This window comes from Rana temporaria, chromosome 5, assembly GCF_905171775.1.
Source record: "Rana temporaria chromosome 5, aRanTem1.1, whole genome shotgun sequence".
NCBI classification, from domain to species: Eukaryota; Metazoa; Chordata; class Amphibia; order Anura; family Ranidae; genus Rana; species Rana temporaria.
The window spans coordinates 204,652,554-204,670,608 of record NC_053493.1 but is presented as its reverse complement, the minus strand read 5'-3'; the positions used below and the strand labels follow the sequence as shown (position 1 = coordinate 204,670,608).

Below are 18,055 nucleotides of genomic sequence, written 5' to 3'. Positions count from 1 at the left end.
CATTTTAAGTATTGTATATAGGTGCAATGGATTATAAAAATATGTTTACATTGTTTTTAGATAATCTACCCCTAATTTATTATAGGTACCTAAAGACTAATGCCGCGTACACACGATCGGTTTGTCTGATGAAAATGGTCTGATGGACCGTTTTCATCGGACAAATCGATCGTGTGTGGGCCCCATCGTTTTTTTTCCCATCAGTGAAAAAACGTAGAACCTGTTTTAAAATGATCTGATGGTTAAAAAAAAAATTGAAAAAAAACGATCGTCTGTGGGCAAGTCCATCGGTTAAAAATCCACGCATGCTCAGAATCAAGTCGACGCATGCTTGGATGCATTGAACTTCATTTTTCTCAGCACGTTGTAGTGTTTTACGTCACCGCGTTCTGACGGATTTTTAACTGATGGTGTGTAGGCAAGACTGATGAAAGTCAGCTTCATCGGATATCTGATGAAAAAAAACATCGGTCCGTTTTCATCGGATGAACCAATCGTGTGTACGTGGCATAATTCATCTAATGATATCAGACGTGAAAGAAATAATTTTATATATATATAAATATTTTTCTTCGTTTTGGATACAGGGAAGATGGATTACAACACCTGACCATTTTTATTGCTGTTTGTGCCAGGAGATTCACCCTCTCTATTTGTCCTGTTTACCATTATCACTGAAATTGAAAGTAAGAGCAAATCTCAAATTTTGGGTTGTCCCCAGAACAGGAATAGAGAGGAAATATTCCAATAGGGAATATACAATTTAATTTGCAGGGATGTCCTCTCACTTCCTGTTTAGGTTATGGGACAGGAAGTGAAGGTAAATCTCCCTAATGGCACAAAGATGGCAAAAATAAACCTCACAGAGGTTATAACCCTCCCTTACTCTATCCAAAATGAAAAAAATAAAATAAAAAATTTGCCTATAGTTCTACTTTAAGCTGGGTTCACACTATGTGCGGCCGTGGGGCACAAATTCAGGCACAAATTATGTAGGAATTTGTGCCTGAATTCAGACCTGGTTGACATGCTAACCCTCTGGTTTGAAGATTTCTAAATCAGTGGCCTGCAGCAGTATGAAAATAAGGGGTTCTGATTTAATACCAATGTCACCAGCTGCAAACTTGATCCAGGTCATTGACTCAGAATGAACTAAAGCTAAAGAGTTGAATGAGAGCCAGACAGCTATCAGTTTCAGGAGAAGGTCATTAAATGCGCAAAGGATCTCTAACCCAAAATATGTAATATATCGCAGCTTTCCAGTCCTTAGATATGCTGACTGCATTTGTTTTAATTTTTTCAACTTTGGTACATTTTTTGCATGAACAAAAACATACTTCTTGATCCTCCTGATAAAATTACAGTGTCCTTGTAACTTCCTGGGTCCTGAACTGATACCTCAAACAATGTTATTAGCTTTCCCAAATGTCTATTGTGGACTATTTAACACTTACTCTTATGTAACAGAGATGAGGGGAGGGGGAGAGGTTTGTAGTTTATAACAAGAGAACAGTCTAGGGCAGTGATGGCGAACCTTGGCATCCCAGATGTTTTGGAACTACATTTCCCATGATGCTCATGTACTCTGCAGTGTAGTTGAGCATCCTGGGAAATGTAGTTCCAAAACATCTGGGGTGCCAAGGTTCGCCATCACTGGTCTACGGTAACAATGCTGCTCCTCTATAGATACAGTATGGCAAGTGAGTGTTGTCATCCTAGGACATGAAGTATGTAACTGGGAGGATCACCAGGTGAAAATTAAGAAAGAAACTTTGAAAAACAGAAATGAATGAAGCTAAGGACTGATAAGCTGCAATACTGGATTTCCCCCCCTTTTTTATATGCTTTAAGGTAATCAATGGTTTAATTTTGAGGTTTATTTAACATTGTTGCTATTTTTGGCTTATCTTTTAAATTGCTGAATTGTATTTAGTTAATAATTAGTTAATGACAGGTTTGTAGAGCAGAATTTTGAAAAATATGCCAGCATCATGGCAACTAGCTGTGCATTTTGTTACTTATAATAAACAGTAGTAATAATAAAAGTAATGATGGTTAGACAGCAGATCACCTCAGTAAAAATTTAAGTGGAGCCACCCAAAAGGGAAAGTTCTGTGTGTTTGCTTCCTCCCCCCTCTGCTGCCACATTTGTAGCTGCTGACTTTTATTTTTTTCTGAAGTAGCCTGGAGCTCCTCTTTAACCGCAGATAGCACTGATCGCTGTAAAAATTACAATGGTCCCAAAAATCTGTCAAAAGTGTCCAATGTGTCTGCCATAATGTCGCTGTCACGATAAAAAAAAAATTATTATTAAAAATGCTATACAACTATCCCCTATTTTGTAGATGTTATAACTTTTGTGCAAACCAATCAATAAACGCTTATTGTGATTTTTTTTTACCAAAAATATGTAGAAGAATACGTATCGGCCTAAACTGAAGAAAAAACATTTTTTTTATATCTTTTTGGGGGATATTTATTATCGCAAAAAGTAAATAATATAATTCTTTTTTAAAAATTATCGCTCTATTTTTGTTTATAGCGCAAAAAATAAAATCCACAGAGGTGATCAAATACCACCAAAAGAAAGCTCTATTTGTGGGAAAAAATGGACGTCAATTTTGTTTGGAAGCCACGTCGCACGACCGCGCAATTGTCAGTTAAAGCGACGCAGTGCCGAATTGCAAAAAGTGACCCGGTCATTTAGCAACAAAATGTTCCGGGCTTAAGTGGTTAATGTTTAAGTTACGTCTTTCCTATAATTTTGTCTTTTATTTTTTTTCTGAAGGAGCCTGGATCTCCTCTTTAATGTTATGTCTTTTCTATAATTTTGTCTCTTTACTTTTTTTTTGTTTATTTTACATCCGCAACAAAATCTTAAAACAAGCATTGCTTGCTTCTTACTTAGGTCTCAGAAAAGAAATCTGTACCTGTGATTCAGACAAATAAAAGCTAAAGTTGATATCCAGAGCACAGTGATGTCAAGCTGTATGCTAGCACTTGGGACCTAGCTTTGAGGATTTCTTCATCAAAGTTGATATTATTGATAACATACATTTTTAAAAAGAGTTCTACTCTTCAAATCTGTACCTAAACTGTTAGACATTGACAATATCAAATGTAAATGTCTCCAAAATGTGACACAGACATTGTGGAGAACATTCATGAACACGAAGCCAAACATAATATTACAAGATGCGTTGTGTTGTATACATAATAGGAAAAAAATATCAATGACAAATGTTTTATTACAAACACATATAATTAGTTGCTTCTATTTCTAGAGTAATTTTTTTGTGAATTTGAAGAAAGGTGCATTTAATACAAAACTGTGCAACATGAAGAAAACATCCATTCTCTCATAGCAGTACAAATGTGTGGGTGGCATCATTAAAGTAGTATTAAACCCTCAGTGTTTTTAGATTAACACCTTGGAGCCACTATGAAACAGAAAACCTGTCACAAGGGGTAACTCCACTTTTGTGGGAAAAAATGGCAAATAAAAAAAAAAAGTATTATAGAACATACTTATCATAAAGATGACTATTTATTTTCAATCTGTAGTGCTATAATTGTTTGTAAAATGCAATGCCTTATGGCAACCTGGAGGTGTTCTGTATACAGATGGTGTACAGAATACCCCCCTATTCCCCCCCTCCCACCCCAGAAATGTAATTTCCTGCTTATGCAATTGGCTTACTGATTTTTCCAGAGGTCTACACTAAAATAAAAGTCAGATTTTGGGCATCCCCTGCAACAAAAATGTAATTTTTGGTGAGATTTTTTTTTAAAGGGAAATCAAATCTAAAGGGATGCAGACCCTGCAGCAGCTAATTGAAAATTATAAAATCACTCCCATACAGATTCACTAGGCACAGCCAAACAAAGAGCTATTTCTTCTTTAAATCCCTGCAATGTACATTTATACCCCAGGGTGGAGTTACTCTTTAAAGCAGAACGCCACCCAAAAGGAGAAGTTCCCTTTTGACAGGTGCCCGCTCCCACTTCCACTCGGATCTCCTAGGCGACCCAAGCGGAAGTTCCTCTTTTCCCCCTCCCACCCGCAGTTTTCTGGGACAATTCAAAAAGTGCGGTGGTGCTATTGCATGCACAGTGGACAGCCAACTGCCCAGTTAGAATGTTGGCCCCCTAAACCAGAAGGCTAGTGAAAAACTAGCCTGGGTGAGGACAGCACTGGATCCTTGGACAGGTAAGTGTCCTTGTATTAAAAGTTATCAGCTACAAAATTTGTAACTGCTGACTTAATTTTATTTTACAGATGGAACCTTCTGTTTAAGCAGTAGCATAGGCAATAATTTAGGCTCCATGCACACTTAACACTGACAGCTGAATGTAAACTAAACAACTGCCAGCAATAAAAACTGAGAATAAAAAAACAGCGTACCATACCAGGCCCTTTATTGCTGGAAATTGCTTTGTTTACATTCAACTCACAGCTGATGATTCATCAGTTGTAAAGGACGCAGAGGCCAGCTCCTTAACAACCAGCTATTCAATGGTTGTTAAGGATGCCCGCGGCTGCCTGCTCCTTAAAGTGGAGGTTCACCCTAAAAACAAATTTTTAACACTAGAGGCAGCATAGTAAGGGCATATACTTTCGCCAGGTTTTTTTTTTCTCCGTACTTACCTTTATATTCTGATTTGGTCCAGGGCTTCCGCGTTCTGATGACTCCGGGACTGGGCGTTCCTATCCCTGCCTCAGGGTTCCGATGACTGCTGGACTGGGCGTTCCTATCCTTCGGTTCGATGATTGACAGCTTGTGAAACAGGTGACCTGTCGCACAACGCGCGACACCAGATTCCCGGAGATAGCCGAACTGCGAGTCGGCACTATACAGCGCCTGCGCCCGCCGTGTAGAGCTGACTGCGCAGGCGCCGTATAGTGCCGACTTGCAGCTTGGCTATTTCCCGACATCTGGTGACGCGCGTTGTGCGACAGGTCACCTGTTTCACAAGCCGTCAATCATCAAACCGAAGGATAGAACGCCCAGTCCCGCAGTCATCGGAACCCGGAAGCCCTGGACAAAAACAGAATATAAAGGTATGTACAGAGAAAAAAAAAAACACCCGCCGAAAGTAAATGCCCTTACTATGCTGGCTCTGCTAGATGTAATATTACATTTATTTTTATACGTTTTTATTATTATTAACAAACAAATCATTTTGTCGCAATCCAATGTTTTTTTAGTTCTTTTTGAGCGTCTCGTGTGCATGGAGCCTTAAAGATAAAAAGCTGTCTGCTCAGTAAGTGATTAAATTAGCTTTAACAAACCGAGGGTTTAATATCACTTTAAAAAGACAACTATTGTACTATTTAGAAAGTCAATGACCCAGAACAAACATATATGTATCATATTTTCCAGGTCACTGTTTCATGAAAAAAAAAAAATACAGATGACAGCCATTAGCAACTTCCATATTTCTTTTTGACATGCTCCTTTAAAAGTGTAAGATTTGGAATTCAAGCCGTGAGAAGTTTTATGCACATTTGTGAGTAGCTGAATCAGAAGCATTAGCTAACACACAGCAAGGCATCATAGAGAGATCATTCTACTCATGTAATTTGCAATGCATTGCTAGGACATGAAAAAAACGTCTTTTCCTCCTTTTTTAATCTGTATGTCCTGCCAAAATGTATTTTCTTTGTTTTTGGTAAAGTGGGAAAAGGTTAGAGCCCCTGTTATTTTTTTTTTCTTTTATCTGCTAGAGCAGTGGTCATCAACTCATGTCCTCAGTACCCACTAACAGGCCGAGTTTACAAGATAGCTGAAATACATCACAGGTGATATGATTTGCTGCTCAGTGATTGCAGTATTCTAGTCTGCATCTCCCCAAGGTAATACATAAAACCTGGCCTGTTAGTGGGCCCTGAGGACAGGGTTGAGCTGTGCTAGAGAGATTTTTTCTTTTCTCTTTGCTAGAGAGATTTCCCCTCACTTCTTGTCCTACTGACAACCTTTTACCAAACTGGGAGTAAATCAAACTTTCCAACAGCAATACAAATAGAAATAAAAAATGTCAGCAGGACAGAAAGCGAGGGGCAATCTCTCTGAGGGCTTTTTAAGATTGCAGCAGACACTGTCACTCTTTTGAAACAGGATCTGCACTCAGATTGTATGTCAGAGGCCTTTGACAGGCATTCGCCGGGAAGTAGCATCCTCTGAACACAACAGGGGGTATAATTCCTGCTGCAGCTGAGATTCTTTGCTTGTGTGCACCCCCGGCCGCTGCCTTTGCAGCTTAAGCGGAATCGGCTGGAGGGTGGTAAAAATGCAGCTCAGCCAGGTTTTTTTAAGGCCTTCCAACTGCAAGTGTAAACAAGCACTAACAGAGTCCCATATAGCAAACCCAACGAGAATCCTTTCCAACGCTATCCAAAACTAGAATTTTTTTGGGCTTAGCATACACTTTAAGGCTCTCTTCACACGGGCCTTCCAATGAGGTCCGTTTGTCAGTATTTCAGATGGACCGTATCAGAAGCTCCATGCAGGTCTATGGGCAGACGGATGTAAATGGACTTGTGTCTGTATACTTCCACCTACTCCAGAGTCCTTCCAGGTCTGGATCTAAACGTGGATGATCAGAGGTAGCCTGATGTAAAAGGATGCAGGTTCTTTTACATCTGGCTGCCAATAGAGCCATCAGGGGTCCACCACAGTCCTCTGTCAAAATGCAGACAAAAACAGACATCCACCCCATTGTGCTCTGGTTGGAATGGAGTGGATTGCTCGAGTGTGAAAGGACCCTAACAGTGTCTGCACTGAGAGTTTTCAACAGCAAAGATAACATTATTGCCTTAGTAAACAGTTGTAGAATATGACAGGTAGGTCCTTTTCAGACAATGACAAGCTGAATGTGCGAAACTCAGAACATAGAACAAGAGCAACAAATAGCACAGTTCGCAAAAACATACACTTTGGTTTCTTGACTGGGTGCTCATCCCACAGTACCGTTCATATCAAAGGGATTCATACTTATTAGATAACTTTTGTGTTAACATGTTTGATCATTAAAATAAACGCGCAAACAGCTGCTAATTTAACTCTGGCTATGATGGTGGTTTCCAATTCACCATTGCTTTTAAGATAAGACCGGTTATGGTTTATAGGTCTACAGGTACCTTTAAAAATGGTACAATATGTAATTAGATATGTGTGTTGTCCTTCCTAACATAGATGCAAATGTCTGCCTTGCTAAATTGGCATTTTTGACAATGAGATTTTCGTTCTTTTATTCTTAAAATGCGGCAGGCGCTTAACGTATTCATCTGATTCTGAACTTATATTTACTTGGTTTGTTTGTAACCCATTTAACTATTTCTTAAGTACTACCTGCCTGCAGAATATATATATATATACACACACACACACATATATATATATATATATATATATATATATATATATATATATATATATATATATATATATATATATATATATATATATATATATATATATATATATATATATATATATATATTATTCTTCCCTATTTTTTCTATGCTAGAGCTAATACAAATATGGGTCCCTAATTGTCATCCCAGAACACACAGATTTTCAGACTAAAAAAAAATTAAAAATATTGTAAACTTTGATTTCAGCTAAACTGTTATGGCCTGGCATCACACAGTACAAATCCCCCCAAAAAAGAGGCATGCGTGAACTTAAATAAAGATTGCAGGAGCAGGGGCTAGTGGAGTGTGTTATTATGATTTTTTTAAAGGCATTAGAGGGAAGGGGGAGAAGGGGAGGACATATGTTTTATTGAACTAGATGGACTTGTGTCTTTTTCAACCTGAGTAACTATGTAACTATGTTCATATTTACCCAACTTGACAGTCAATTACGGGGTTGTCATGTAACAGGTACTCTTTAAAACCAGGTAAATTTGCACCCCACTGGACTGGCAAGAAACTACTGCTCTTTTATGGAACCTCTCTGATAACATAGCATCACCCTTTCCATTGGCAGTAGGACACTCGTAGAATTGTGTTGACATGATAATACTGCACTCCTGGTTTTGCTAGCATGGCATTGATTCTGACTCAGTTAGCAAGGCAATAATTTCATTAAAATGCATGTTATCAATCAGTGCCCAATATTTTTTTGTTACGTATGCAAATGTCTAAACATCCATCATCCATGTATATAATTAAAGCTAAGACCCAAGTGGAAAAGCATAAGTTACATAACAGAAAAACCCTGGAATGCAATTTTATGTATATATATTTTTTTCATTCATTATTGCATTTAATTTAGTGACTAAATGTATGGTTTAAATTTAAAGTGGGGAGATTCAGATCAGCTTTATAACAATTTCTAATTTTAGAAATAATAAGTTTGCGTCAATAGTGTTTTATAGCAAATAAGTACAATTTGGATACACAAGAATGCATTATATTTGCACATATATGCACAATGCACATATATTTTAGAATAAAAATTATTTTTATAATAACAAGGTAAATGACAGTACTCTAGTAGTTCTTAAATGTATATTTGTTTAATATGATGCATTACGGTAACACTACAAATGCATTTATTTTGCTGTCCCTAAACCTCACAGCTTTTCTAATGTGTTACTAGTCATTGATGAATTTTACCTGGATTTCTCCTTATTTTAACAATCTTTCCATACATGCCCTGTTAATGATAGAAGCAAATGCCATGTCTTTTTAGCAGGAGCAGTTTTTAATGTAACAAGTCTAGAATGTAATTTTAATTTCACAAATTAAATCAGTCTTGCCGTCTGTTTTCTGTCATTGCATTAGAGGGCAGACAGGCACAGTTCTTGCTCTCTTTTTAATCTGTAAACTGATTATTCTAATACATAGCTTTATAGTAATGCTGCAGGCTAAGTAATAATGTGGAGTGGTGCAGGGGGATGAAAAGCAAGGTTTACTTACCTTTCTCCCCCATTTCAACAGCTACTTCTTCTGAAGGTCCCACTTTTAGCAACTATTTGTCAAGGCAATGTCCAGCTGATATCTATATAATTCTAACATTGTGCTGTCGGAATCACAGGCTAAAACATGTCATTGACAGCGTGCCACCAAGTTGTTTTTTTTATTATCTTTTAGTTAGTCTTAAGCTGGATACACACTATACAATTTTCTGTAAATTTTTTTCCTTTATATTTACCAAAACCATATAATATGAGGTCAAACCTTATGGCCCCGTACACACGGCCGAGGAACTCGACGTGCCAAACACATCGAGTTCCTCGGCGTGTTCAGTCCTGGAGCCGCCGAGGAGCTCGGCGGGCCGAGTTCTCCCATAGAACAACAAGGAAATAGAGAACATGTTCTCTATTTCCTCGCCGAGATCCTCGTCGGCTTCCTCGGCCGAAAGTGTACACACGGCCGGGTTTCTCGGCAGAATTCAGCTCTGAACCGAGTTTCTGGCTGAATTCTGCCAAGAAACTCGGTCGTGTGTACGGGGCCTAAGAGTTTCAACGTGAATGCAATCAGGTAGGAAATCGGACAACAAAAGTTGTATAGTGTATATAGGGTCTTAGAGTAGGATAGAATTAAAACCCTTAAAGTTTAATTTTGATGCCTATGTCCCACTGGGTAGATTTCTGTTTACTTCCTGTCGTAAAATTGCAACAGAAATTTAGAGCAAATCTCTTCAAAGTGAATTAAATTTCCATCTTATAGAGTTGTTATATTAACATGTGTTTCAACCGGAATTGTTTCCTGGTGACAACCCCAATTTTTTTTTCTATCACTTTTTGTCTCAGTGATAGTGGTCAGCAGGAGTATTATAGGGTAAAAATTTACCAGTGGGGACCCAGAGGACAATAAAACCTATATTGAAAATTGACTTTATATACATGTTAAAGTGGAGCTTTAATAAAAAAAATATTAATCACAAATCTTTTTTTATACAGAAGAGACATCCGTGTCTCTTCTGAAATTAAAGTTCCATTCATGTCTGTCTGCCCTATAAACTAAACTGTCCATGTGCAGCTTGGTGTACAATTTTGGCATCTGCCAAGATGAAGAAACTCCCATGCATGCATGCATGAAACTGGTGTCATCTTGGCCCGCCCATTCAAATTAGATGAAGATCAGAACCTAGAAAGAAGCCCAGGGAGATAGCGTCAGTGGCCAGCATGGAGCTCTTGAATACCACATCGCTCGAGTAGATATGTGCCTTCCTCAATCCACATTACTTCTCAACCTGGAATTCCTCTTTGGGTCAATCTGCCTAAGGCAACATTTTTTTTTTTTTTTGTACCTGCTGGAGAGGTTAAGTAGAACCAAAAGCAAAACGTTTTCTTTGATTTTGGATAGAGTAAGAGAGGGCTATAACCCCTTCAGGCTGTTTTTTTTTTTACATCTGTGTCCCAATGGGGAGATTTCCCTTCACTTCCTATCACATAGCCATAACAAGAAGTGAGAGGAAATCCCTCCAAACTGAGGGTCACCAGAACTAGTGTCCCCATTGGAAGATTTCCCCTTTATTATTGTTTTGAGAGCAACCCAAAATTTGGGGCTTTCACTTTCAGGCCTTGTACACACGACCGAACATGTCTGCTGAAACTGGTCCGCAGACCAGTTTTAGCGGACATATCCGACCTAGTGTACAGCCTAGCAGACCGGTTTCCAGCAGACAAAAGTTTTAAAGCATGTCGGCTGGAAACCCGTCCGTCCGACATGTCTGCTGGTTAGTACACCTAACCAGCGGACAGAAATCTCCCGCATGCATCGAATGGATTTGACGCATGCGTGGAAGTATTTTACTTCCTGGTTTGCGGACGTGGCGGCGTCAACGTCACCGCCACATCACCGCGCTGTCTGTCCGCGGGGATTTCGGTTTGATAGTGTGTACAACCATCAGACCGAAATATCCGAGCGGTCATGTCCGATGAAAAACGGTCCGCGGACCGTTTTCATCGGACATGTCCCCTCGTCTGTACGAGGCCTCAGTGATCATGGTAAACAGGACAAATAGAGGGTGACTGGGGTCACAGACTGCAGTAAAAGCCTGAAGGATGTTCTAACCCCTCTCCACTCTATATATAAAAAAAAATGTCTTTAGTTATGCTCTTAACAACCTGACAGTTTATTATATCTTTTAAGGATTCTGTTGTTGTAATCAGTGTGCTTCATTTGGTCTGCACTTTTTCTGTGATCATAAATTAACTGTTGGCACTACTATTGTATTTCTTTTTATTTAATTGACATTGTAGAGATTAAAAAAAGATTTTCGAAGATGTTTAAAACCCCTAGGTGGACTGTAAGGCCTTGTTCAAACGTGCTAAAAAAACTGACAATGAACAAACACGCCTATAGCTTTAGGGCACTTTCAAACTGGGCGGGGATACATCGGCGGTAAAGCGCTGCTATTCTTAGCCGCGCTTTATCATTGTTTTAGCAAAATCTTTGGCTGATGAAGGAGTTAATATTGCCCGCAAATTGCCGCTGCTGAAATGCTTTGCAGGCGCTTCGGAGACGCTGCCCATTGATTTCTATGGGCAGGGGCGCTTTAGGAGCGGTGTATACACCACTCCTAAAGTGCCCCAAAGATGCTGCTTGCAGGACTTTTTTCAACATCCTGCAAGCGTACCGCTTCAGTGTGAAAGCACTCGGGCTTTTACACTCGGGTGATGGGAGAGGCACTTTACAGGTACTTTGCAGGCACTATTTGTAGCGCTAAAATGTCTGTAAAGCACCTCAGTGTGAAAGTAGCCTTAACGTTTAACAAACGTTAATAACACTCCTAAAATGCCCTATGTGCGCACCCTACACTCCTATTTTTGTTGTCATGAACAAGGCCTAATGTCCCACAAATGCGTGCCAGCGTGTTTAAATGGAAGGAGTTAAAATGCTAGATGCAAATGCTTCATGTTTTGATAATGTGAACAGCTCTGTGCGCTCTCCATATGATCAATTGTAAACTGCTTTACTAGGCGTTGGAGGAGCATTAAAAACATGCCTCAAACACCTACTTTTAATTTGTGAACAGGGCCTAACAGAGTTGGAAATGATGGCAGGGAGGGAGATCTCGCTCTTCGAATATCAAAGACATATAAAAAGTCTGCAACCCAGCAGGGTCCATCCTTAACTATATCGCAGATAGGTTGACTGACCCTTTAAGGAGTTTTCACTTGTAAAGGTGCCAATGAACATTAGATGACATTCTTCCATTCTTGACATTGGGCACACAAAGCCAAGGCTTTTTAGGGGAATAATGACCGGTAAAGTTAGAAAATATTGTGTGATCGCTACTATTTAGCAGTGATCACACAATATTTTCTAACTTTACCAGACAAATGTCCCCTTAAAGGCTGGACACAAGGGGGTGATTTACTAAAGGCAAACAGACTGTTTAGTTTGCAAGGGAAGTTGCAATTTGCACTTGAATTTCCCCCATAGCTTAGTGAATGAGGTGAAGCTCTGCTAGCTTCCATCATCCAATCATGTGCAAGCAAAAATTCTGGCCCGGATTCTTAAAGCACTTACGCCAACGTATCTTTCTATACGCCGCGTAAGTGCACAGATGCGCCGTCGTATCTATGCGCCTGATTCTCAATGCTAGATATGCCTGAAATGTGGCTTCATCTGACCGACGTAAGTTTCCTACGCCGTCGGAGCCTGGGCGCATATTTATGCTGGCCGCAAGGGGCGCTTCCATTGATTTACGCGTCGAATATGCAAATGACCGAGATACGCCGCGTAAAGTTATTCCACCTATAGGAGGCGCATCCCATGCATAGGTATGGACGACGAAACAGCCGTCCTATTTTACGTTGTTTACGTAAGTGGTACGTGAATGGGGCTGGGCGTAGGTTACTTTAACGTCGTAGGCATTGAGCCATCGTATCTTAGGGAATAAATTTGACGTGATTCTGAGCATGCGCGTGCATGCGCCGTTCGTTCGGCCCATCATTTGCATGGGGTCAAGCCTCATTTTAATGGATCACGCCCACGTCCTTCCTACTTTGAATTAGGTGGGCTTACGCCGGACAATTTACGTTACGCCGGCGCAACGTTGGGAACGAGTGCTTTGTGAATACTGTTCTTGCCTCTCAATGTTACTTCGGCGTAGCGCATATGAGATGCGCTACGCCCGCACAAATGTACGCCGCTCTACCTGAATCCGGGCCTCTGTATTTTTCCTCTGTGATTGGGTATTCTGCAAGTTCTTAGGAAAAGCTCTTAGTAAAGTAAACGGCCTATTTGCCTTTAATAATACAACCCCATGGTAATCTGTCGTGTGCCTTCAAAACCTCTATGCATAAGCTAAACATGAACAGTCCCCTGAAGGGACCATTGGTTTTTAGGGAGCCAACAACCATTACAAATGCATTATGCAGGTTTGACCACCCTTTACTGTTTATGTTCAGCGTTAGTCCAGCAGCTCATAGGCTGCCTTCATGGTCACTCTAAAATAGAATACATAGTTTGTTGCAAACAAACAGATAGTGCTGCACTGTTTAAAATACATAGTACACATGGAATACCCTTTGTTTATAGTTCTGAATATAAAAGATATAAAATGCCCTACTTCCATTTGAATTATCATCACTGAATCCTGTCAAGAGTACACATATTTATAGAAAAGTATTTCAGAGATATAGAGTTAATATTGAGAGTTAAGAAAAGGGGATTTATTAATAGAAGGGCTGTAGAATAACTTACCTGGCATTAATGAGGTACTGTGCTAAGCTGATATTTGCTGGAGATCCTGTGATTGTAACTTGCCTCTCGCCATTGCCTTCTGAAGCATTTGCGATCTTGATCTGTGCTCCTGACATCTGCCTGATTTCGTTTATCTTGCTACCTTGTCGGCCAATAATGCAGCCTATTAGCTGAAAGGCAGACACATGGTTTGATTAGGATATTGCAGTACTGGTCTGATTAATGTATAAATATACTAACATTCAAGAATATAACACCATCTAAATATAGTGTAAGGTAAAATATTTCTAAAGTTTCTTATGGCAGGGTTGTTAACACCTTCACGCCTAAGGGTAAAACAAATCTTAATGCCTAAACACAATTTTGCAACTTTGACATGGGTCAGTAAAACTGTACATATTCGCACAACTACTTTGTACATCCAGGTGAATTATAATAATAACAAAAAATAAATGATTGTTTTTTTCAGGACAAATTGGGCTTTAATTTGGTGGTAAGAGGTTATGGATATTTCCTGTTTTTTTTTTTATTATCACGGAAAACTGGCCCAAAATAGTAAAAACAAATCATTTTTTTTAAATATAGCTGTACGGTATATTTCTTGTTACTTCCATAACCTACTACCAAAGAACAACCCAAAATAAATTCTGACTATTACAGCCATACCACATATGTATATGTTATTTGTTTTTTGTAAAGCCCAGAAACAATAGTAGTGAGCATTTTGCTTCTTTTTTTTTGTCCTACCTAAAACACACTGACACTGATACTAATTTACCCTTACTTGACCCAAACACTAACCTAGATCAAACCTTGATCTTGGTATTTGTTCTTAATTTTTTTTTTATATTTTTCTTTTTTTTATATACACTTTTTATTCTCTCTGCAAGGTGACAAAGATACAATGTAACTTTCATCTCAATTCACAGAGAGAGAAAAACAATCCTGATCATTAGTACAGGGCCCAGGGCTCTCGGTGCGACCGGGTCTCTGTGCTGGGAGCGTGCTGTGTGACAAGGGTGATGCGCAAATAAGCGGCCCCACAGAAAAAAAAACAGTGTTTTTGTGTTATGTCGGCACCATGTAAGTAATAGCTGGGTGGGCTGCAAATGAGATGATCCCTTGTCCCTTTGTACAAAGGTGCTGGTTGCATCTATTGTCCAAAAGGAGCTACCATTAATTTGTCACTCTACAATTTAATGGGAAGTTCATTGTAGTCAAATAAACAAATGTTTGCAGCAGTGCAGGTATGATTTCCACATGCACAAAGCCAAACCATTGTTGTCGGAGATTGTACATATTATTTCAGTTGCATTTTAAGCATATGACCATTGAAGGCCTGGGTGAAAATGTTTGCTCCCTAAAGAAATTAATAACATTTTAATGAAATTACATTTGATTTAAACAGAACTTAGCAGAGTTCCTCACAAAAGTACAGTGTGGTATACAGATAAAACAAATGGCTTAACAATGACCATTGATTGATTACATCAAACTTATGATTTTCTTACAGCAGTTTTAAATACGGGAAAACATGCATAGTTCAAATTACAGTCAAAGAAAGAAAAAGATTTGCAAAGACGATTTGACCATTGAGATGTCTAACAGATCCAGGCAACTGAAAACAAAAGCTGGCAGTGGAGATTGCCCTATCCACACTGTTAGCAGGCTGAACAATAGAGAAAATGGATCCATGTAGGGCCAACTTAAAAGTAATATATGAAAGATGTGCTAGAGTGGACAAGACTTCTGAAATTTCCAGCTATAGAATGTTTTTGTAACTGCTTTCATATATTCTGTAGTAATGCAAAATGTTGCCGAGGTAAAAGTTTGGGCCAATGACCTAATAAATATGCTTCATAAAATATGAAGCATACAGTATTTACTGTCGTTAGTTCATAAATTGGTTAAATGATACACTGAATATTGTATGGAAAATGATTGAGTCTGCCATTTGACTCTTTATAGAACCTACCCTCTATGAAGTGCTTATTGCATGTCTTTAAATTATATCTACATATGCAGATCAGCATGTTTTCACAATGGAGCATGCTGTTTATAAAAAAAATTGACTCATTTTTAGATGATCATTTATCAAGATGGACAAGGTTTTTCAACATAGAGAGACTTATGGACTGCCATAAGAGCCAATGAATGTTAATCCATCAACGTGAGTCCCAGTTTTTGTATGTCAGCGTTGTTCAGTCTTTAAATATCTATTACGGTCTGTTTTTTGTGAATGTCTGTTATTAACATGACATATCCAATTAAATAAAATAAAATGTATTTAAAGCTAAAACTCTTCTCTGGATAGAGTGGTGAAAGTTTAGAACCCCTGTCAGGTTTTATTCTTAAGCCTTGTACACATGACCAGTTTTCCTGTCAGGAAAACTCCCAGTAGAGCTTTTGGCTGGGAAAACCGGATGTGTGCATGCTTCCTCGCAGTTTTTCCATCAGAAAAACAGCCGGGAACCCCGGCAGGAAAATAGAGAATCTGCTCTCTATTTTCCCGTCGGGAGTCTGGGCATTTTTTTTTTCTGCCAGATCTACTACTTACTTATGGGAAACACTGCGAGGCAGTGCCGATGGAGCATACACACGGCCTTGGATTCCCAGCCAAAGCTGCATGCCAGTTTTCCTGCCAGGCTCTCAGCTTTCCCCTCGGTTTTCTTGGCGGACTTTTTACCACCAAGAAAACCGAGCGTGTGTACAGGGCTTTAGTCGCTCTATCTTTGACCCCAGTAGAGAGAGACCAGTGTCACTGCAACTGAAAAGGAGTGAAAGTCCAACCTTTTGAGTTGTTACTAAAACAGGAATACTGTAGAGAGGAAATCTTCCTAAAGAGATAACTGTTCCAGTGGCAACTCTCTAAGGCCGCGTACACACGACCAGTTTCCTCGACAGAATCCATCAAGAAACTTGGTGGGAGAGCTTTTTTGCTGAAGAAACCGGTCGTGTGTATGTTTTTCATTGAGAAAACTGTCGAGGAACTCGACTAGGAAAAAGTTCTCTTTTTCCTCGACGGGAGTCTCAATTTTCTCGTTGTGTTCCTCGTCGGGCTGGTTTTCGACGAGAAACATGATCATGTGTATGCTTAGAAACCCACGCATGCTCAGAATAAAGTATGAGACGGGAGCGCACCTTCGGTAAAAGTAGCGTTTGTAATGGAGATAGCACATTTGTCACGCTGTAACAGACTGAAAAGTGCAAATCCTCTCCTACCAAACTTTTACTTAACACGCAGTAACATGAGATTAGCAAAAGCAGCCCCAAGGGTTGTGCCAGTGGAATCGAACTTCCCCTGCCGTTGTATGTGTTGTACGTCACCGCGTTTGAGAACGAGGAGATTTGATGTGTCTTTTCCGACGACTTCCTCGGTCGTGTGTACGAGGCCTAAGAGGGAATTCCCCTCACTTTTAGGAGATTTCCCCTCACTTCCTATTGTGTCTACAGGATAGAAATTTAAGCTAAATTTCCCCAATGAGACATAGTTGACAAACCTGTCCCACCTACTGATGACATGGTACCTCTCTATCTCTATGCACTCACTGTGCACAGGCAATAACGTGCAATGTTAGAACTAATGAAAGCTAAAAAAAAAACTTTTTTATTTAAACTTTTAACTCAAATCAAACAATTATGCATATAAATTAGAACAAAATGTATTTTTGTTCATATTTTTGTTCATTTGTCTACCTAATAGTAAAATAAATTGTAGATTATTTATTAAAACAGTGCAGCAAATAAAACCTTCTTTTTTTTTAAAACAAAATGTAAAAAGTACTTAGCAAATTAGTCAAAGAATTATTGTTTTTAAGTGACACATACTGATAGTGATAAATTTGGTCTGAGCTTCTAGCCTTCAATAATTCCTCCCTTTCCTCCCCCTCACTGAACCTTAGGTATTCCATATTATATATTTTGTCTATTTTGTTGCACCACCCCTTCAATGTGGTTCGTTCCAGTTCTTGCCAGTGTATGGGTATTTGGCTCTTTGCAGCGTTCAGGAACTGTGGAAGCAATGTTCTCAGGTAATTTTTAGTTTGCATTCGAATCCAATGTAACAAGCAAACCCTTTATGCTCATCTACTGTTAGATGGGATGTTGAAAAATAAGCGATGCCAAGCGATGTGGGTCCATCATGCCAGTGGTTCTCAACCTCAGTTCTCAAGTACCCCAAACGGGCCATGTTTTGGGAACTTCCCTTAAATAAAATAGCTCTTATCAATACAATGCCATTGATATTGATTTAAAGCAGCTGTGCTTGAGGACTGAGGTTGAGCACCACTGCATCATACGATCCTTATGTCACTGCTAAGTCCTGAGGTGACATAGGGTTCTGAATAAGGGATCACAACATATGTAGGGGACACATTCATCTGA

At 39.2% G+C, this 18,055-nt stretch overlaps 1 protein-coding gene across 9 annotated transcripts in view; it reads right to left on the bottom strand.

The window, feature by feature from the left end:
• LOC120940557 (poly(rC)-binding protein 3-like) overlaps window positions 1–18,055 on the bottom strand; it is a 264,353-nt gene that overhangs the window by 15,785 nt on the left and 230,513 nt on the right. For 8 of the 9 annotated variants that reach the window (XM_040353493.1, XM_040353492.1, XM_040353490.1 and 5 more), the window contains one exon: window positions 13,673–13,842. In XM_040353493.1, the coding sequence (XP_040209427.1) occupies window positions 13,673–13,842 (170 nt within the window). Of the gene's footprint in view, window positions 1–13,668; window positions 13,843–18,055 lie in introns of those variants that run through there. The other variant, XM_040353497.1, reaches the window with a different exon arrangement.